We start from the raw sequence: 6,000 nt of genomic DNA on the forward strand, positions 1-6,000 counted from the left end.
AAAGCTATTTTAATGAGTAGTGCAACCTTACTAATTATTAATATTCATACAACTTTCAACAGTTGATTTTTTTTTGTGGAATCAGGGCCTAATCAAAGGAGGGATCCTATGCCCACACCACCACACCTACTTCAGTTCATTAATGCACATATAATTTAGAGGGCAGTAAAGTAAAAAATGTTAATAAAATCAGTAAGGGTGGGAGTCATCTCTCTGAATTTTACATAGCTAATATTTAACATCCTGTTCTGATCATTTATGGTCTCAGACTGGGGAGAAAAATTAGCACCTGGAGATACTCCAAACAGTGATCAAACACACCCACCACAGGCATCTGTCTTTGCAAGAAATGAACTGTTTTTCTGCAAGTGCCTCTCCCTCTCTCCTCCCACCCTCAGTGGCAATACAGAGAACATAAAAGACCAAGCAGAATGCCACACCTAAATTTCAGATGGGTGAGAGGCTGTTGAGAGGAACACTGCTTCACAATTCCATTTCCAAATCTGGGGAACAAACTGGAGTCAAATGCATGAATACTGATGCCTCATGGATCCATTGTTCTTCATGGTACAAGGAATACCTCAAGCAACACCCCGGCAAAACATCTATAGACACAGTAATTCTGTGGTGACAGACTCACCTGATGTTTTTATGGAAGAACTATAGGCAATCCCATTGTGCTGCTGATTATCACCAATTTCCAGAGTTGTAGTTATTACAGGCTTTGGCTTAAATTCACGTTTAGGCCGACTAGATGCTACATTTATTCTGTAACAGAGAGAAGAGTGGCAAGAGACTGACCTTGAAGGAAAGAATACTAACAGAACTTAAGCTCAGGTTCAGTGCTTTGCTGTTTGAAAGGTGGGGTAAGAAAACCTCCTGCTGGTTTTGGTTTTATTGTGGTGGGCTTTTTGGTTGGTTGGGTTGGGTTTTTTGGGGGGGAGTGTGTGTTTTTAGTAAAGGCTCCTCAATTCTAATGCAATCCTTGAATTTCAACAAGTCCCTGTTCTATTTAAGAATTTTATTTAATACTTCAGTCCTGCTGACAGAGGCATAAAACTTAACAGTCAGAGTTTGAAAAGTGATGAGCACCCACGGCTGCCACTGAGTTCAGCACAAGTTGCAGGAATGAGCTCTCTGGAAAGCTCAACTGCTCAATGGCATATGCAGAAACACAGCCAGGACAGAGGCCCAGGCACTGCATCTCACACATTGCCTTTTCATTAGAGAAAATGGGAAACAACCATTTGGCCACCACAACTGCTTCAATACCCCTTCCTGTAAGTGGCCCAGCTGAGAACTCCTTGTCTCCCTGCCCCCTCTCCAGCTGGGATGGTGCAGGGTGTCTGCAGACACAGATATCCTCATGTCAATGCTCACAGCCACCATGTCCACCCTGATCTGAAAGCCCCAGACACTTATCTCGACTCTGCCTTTGCTACAGTGACACTCAGGTCCCTGGTTCTCCAAGAACACATTAATGGCAGCAGCATTTTTAACTTCTCCCAGGATGACACAAAGTACCTGGGCCTTTCACACGTGTGTTACAGCACAGCTGTGTTCCGAGCCAGCTGGCTGGTTCCTCACTGTGCTGTAGAATGTTGTTCTACCTTTAATCTCAACGAAAAGAGGCCAACTCCTCAGCAAAGCCTCCAAAACACAACCCCAGGTATGCAAGTTGAAATAAACTTCCAAACAAAGGGAGGCTGTCCTCATTAACCTCCGCAGATGTGAGACACTCTGCACACACTCAGAGCTCCCTGGGCAGATCCTGCATTGCATTAAAGTCTCCCAGCACAGCAAAAACCTGCCAGGTGGCAGCAGTTGAAAGCAGTGGAGTTCAGCACAGCACAAAGCACAGCAAATGTGCATCTGTGAGCTGGTGCTACAGGATCTCCTGCTTCAGTGACCTTCCACAGTTGTGAACCTCGGCTGCAAAAGAGGATCAAAACTTTCTGAGGGGTTCAGTCTTACCGGTTTTGCAGCTTGCTCTGCAGATCCTCCAAGATTTCTGTGGATTGTTTATGGTAATCTAGTGCTGCTTCTACAAACACAGCCAACTGGCTGACTTGTTCTATCTGAAATACAGAGAGGAAAATAGTTGTAAGGAGCCTGCAGTACATTCAGCTGAAGGATAAATGAACAGATCATTCAAAACAGACCTGGTATCTCGAAAGACCACGGTACCTTGTGGAGGCTGTTGGAAAAGAGCACATGTGAGTCTGTCAAAGAAACTGCCAGTTGGAAACTGAACAAAACTGAGGTGTAACTTCTAGTTCACTAACTCAGGGCTGGGTCCTTGAGTCATTTCCTCTCACTATGTGCAAATCCCTTCTGCTTTCAACTTCCAAGCCAGCTGTCTGTCAACACCCAAGCCCGAAACATTTAACAGGACATGACCCCTTAGCAGGTGAAAATAGGGCTTTTCTGATCAGAATGTTGGAAGAAATTACACCGTGACAGCTCTTGTGACTCAGACCCATTAGTGTTGATTAGCAATGTTTATAAACTACAGTTCTGAAATGATCTGAACTTACCTCACTAGATGGCAGCATTTATAAACCGATAAATGAAACCTGATTTACCTATTTGGATTTTAAAAGCATCAGCCAATCATTCAAAAACATGAATGTGGAGGAAAGGGAGAATACGAAGGAGAAAAAAAAATTCAAAATATTTTTATTCATGAGGTAACAAATAATCTCATTCTCCTAAGACAAGCAGAAAAGTTCAAGCTGTATGAGGGGATGGAGCAGTAACAGATTTGTCCTCTTCCTTTAAGACAACATTAAGAAGACAGACCCCAAGAAGTCTAACATGTTTCCATTCCATCATGATGTCTTCAGACACTGGATCACAAGAAAATATCTGAGTAAGCTTTCTACAAATGTTTTATGGACCCATGGCAATTTTGTGCTATCCTTTGTCTGCTTTTACTCAGTTAAAAAGACCATTAGAAATTCTGCCAGGACTCCAAGAGAGCCAAACACTGTCACATAGCACACAGAAATAAAATGCATAGAACCAAACCAACAGCTGATATAATTCCATCACAGTCAGAAGAGAGTAATATAAACAGCTGAGGACAACACATGAAGTGCCTGGGGTTTGGATGGAGTGGTCAGAGAAAAAGATTGTCCAAACAAGAAAAACTACGAGCCAGAAGAAATATGGAATTGTGTATTAGAAGAGAGAGAGAGAAACTGGGAAAGAGCCAGAGAAACTTGAGGGACTAAAAGCCACTTAGGAAGATGAGCCTGGGACTGGTTGAGTGGGAAAGGCAGGAAGATGGATCTGATAAGAAGTGCCTGCAACAGTGTCGATGTGGGAGGTCTGGAACCAGCTGTGCAAAAACCTGAGAAAGATGTGGATCGGGACTGAGTCTGGAAAAGGCACCTGGCAAGGTGGCTGGGAACCAGACCTCAGAGAGCAGAGACTGCATGGCAAGAAGACCAAGAGAGGGAGACACTTGGGGAACTGGAAAGGATCATAAGGAAGTGATTGCAGTTAAGATCTCTGCAAACCCAGTTAGACTGGGGTTAGACCACAAGGCTGTAATGAGAAGTTCGAGGAAGACAGACAGATTGAGTCAGCATGGAAAATGGAAGGGAAAGAGCACAGAGTTTTCTTTAAAGAGAAACAATAGGAAATGGGTATGGAAAAAACCTCAGAGGGAAATCCAGTTCACACCCTCCCAAAGGTAGACTAAGTTATACTAGAAAGCGTAACTCATAAGTTCTCTAGTGGCTCAGCTAAACCAGTTGAACTCCTGCACTGTTTTACCCTCAGTTTGGTGCTTTGACTAATGATAAACACTCTCTGAAACATTTCTCAGCTGCTGATGGAAGGCAGAATTCCTGGCAATTGGTAGAGCCAACAGTGGGACAGTGCTGGAATTGTTGATGGAGCACATTACAGTTTTTGCTGCCCTCATATAACTTGCACTGGTGAAGCAGCAAGAGGCTTTACTGCCTTACACTATACCCTGCTGGAACAAATGTGTCCCATTTACAAACAGTTTAGTAGCTACACACTAGTTTATAACTGGGTGTGCATAGAGGGAGAGGCTGCTTGCAGTTAAATATTCTCACTTAACAGCTCCTCTTTGTTGCAGTTTGCTCAGACAGCACACTTCCTAATTTATAAGTGCGTTTGCTGTGATGCTGCACCTAAAGGAGAAGAGAAAGCTTTGGAATAGGCCCAAATGGGTCCAGTTCTCTTTTCCTACAATTCCATGGTTACATGGGAGAAAGCATATCCTGCTATTCGTCTGTGTGTGGACAGAAAGAGGATTATCCTGAATGACCACAGCTGCTCCTTATTTAGACATCATTTATGATGGACTTGGACTCTGAGCCAAAGTCCACATACCTGAGCCCAAGCCACAGACTCACTCTATGGAGTAATTTTCAGAGCCAAATAGTAACAATAATGATTTTCAGAGGTTAAATCATTCAGAGACTCCAAAACAGCAGCAAAGTTTTGGCTGTAAGTGATCTAAAATTCATAAAGGGTATACACCCTTGCTCATAGTTTCAGCAGCAGGTCTATGACTATGCTAATCTTCCAACTTTCACCCTCTCACTGACCAAACTGCATTCTACTCTCAGCTAGTTCTATTTAAGACCTCTGTGGCAATCTTGTCTGAGCCACTGTGTCTCCAGAAGAAATTTCTGAATTCTTGAGTTGTCCCATTTGTGCTGTGCATTATGTTCTTCTCTGACAGGAGACTAAAAGCAGGAAGAGGCACTTTCTGCTTTCTGACCTTACCTTCTGTGAAGGATGGGACAGGCTTTATCCAGTCCCACACATTTGCCCTCCTGGATGTATTCCAGCAAACAAAAATGCAGGACAGACTTACATCATTTTCTAAGAAATTGAACATGCTTCTTTCAGCCAATTCCTTTGACTCTTCAAATTTTTCTACTGCTTGTCTAACTTCTTCATCCGGGATCTTTCCAAAACGCTTCTTTTTATAATCGTAATCCAAACGGCGTCCTTCCAGTTTCTTCAGATGATGCTAAATTAGACAAAACATTTATGAGAAGGACCAAACAGGACATGCCCAAACAAACACAGGAGATTTCAGTTAAGGATGCAAATATATGCAGACTCAGAGAAATACAAGGCTCAGAGATTATTACAGCCCATCCCTTTGATGCAAGGCAGCATCAGGTAAGTCAAGGGCTGAATGAAATTTTAATAAACAGCCATTTGTTAGCACGTGGGGTATCGGCTATTTTGATTTGCTAATCTTAGACATCCACCTCATGGAGTTCACTAAATATGCAACACCTCAGATTCTCCGAATGAGAAGCAGGATCCACCTAAATATGTGTGTGTCACCCTAATCTACATGTAATTCAATTTTATGTCTTGAATTGCTTGCAATACGACTGCTAAAAGTTAAAGGGTTATTTTCCCATCATAAGCAGTGCTTCAGTAAATCTTGTATTCTTGCTCTCTTTGTTAGGTATCAACTTGACACTTCCATCTACCTACACAAGTTTTTCTGTTGCCAAAAATCACGGGACTGACAGACTTGGAGAATGGACTCAAAGTGACAGTACAAAATGCTCATTAAAACTGACGTCAAACAACTTCTTTTCATCAGTTCAGAAGAACCACAACTGAAAACAGTTATGTATCATGGAAGACAGTTAGAGACATCAAGACATTATTACTATATTTTTGCTATGCTTTCCACATCCATTTATGTGTAAACAAATAAAATAACTTTCATTTCTGCATTTCATCATTTTAACTTGCTTATTACTCGAATCCATTGGAATCAACAGATTCAAACAAAGACTGCCTGGCTTCCTTTGAATTGTCACATTGTAAACAAAAACACTGAAAAACTTAACTCTAAAGGTTAAAAATGTGTTCCTTAGTGTCCTATATTTTTCCTATAGTGGCATATGGCACTTCAGCATTTTATGACACTTTTCAGAACATTCTGTGATTGCCCTGAATAGCCTTTTCTAACAGTTATATTCA

General features: G+C 42.0%; 1 protein-coding gene across 3 annotated transcripts in view; it reads right to left on the reverse strand.

Moving 5' to 3' along the window:
* Window positions 1-6,000, reverse strand: part of SH3GL3 (SH3 domain containing GRB2 like 3, endophilin A3) — a 61,573-nt gene that overhangs the window by 5,933 nt on the left and 49,640 nt on the right. For all 3 annotated transcript variants that reach the window (XM_017805127.1, XM_017805126.1, XM_017805125.1), the window contains 3 exons: window positions 4,862-5,020; window positions 1,975-2,078; window positions 641-768 (listed from right to left, as the gene is read on the reverse strand). In XM_017805127.1, the coding sequence (XP_017660616.1) occupies window positions 641-768; window positions 1,975-2,078; window positions 4,862-5,020 (391 nt within the window). The remainder of the gene's footprint in view (window positions 1-640; window positions 769-1,974; window positions 2,079-4,861; window positions 5,021-6,000) is intronic.

The sequence above is a fragment of the Lepidothrix coronata genome, unplaced genomic scaffold (assembly GCF_001604755.1).
Source record: "Lepidothrix coronata isolate B3197 unplaced genomic scaffold, Lepidothrix_coronata-1.0 Scaffold11, whole genome shotgun sequence".
Taxonomy (NCBI): domain Eukaryota; kingdom Metazoa; phylum Chordata; class Aves; order Passeriformes; family Pipridae; genus Lepidothrix; species Lepidothrix coronata.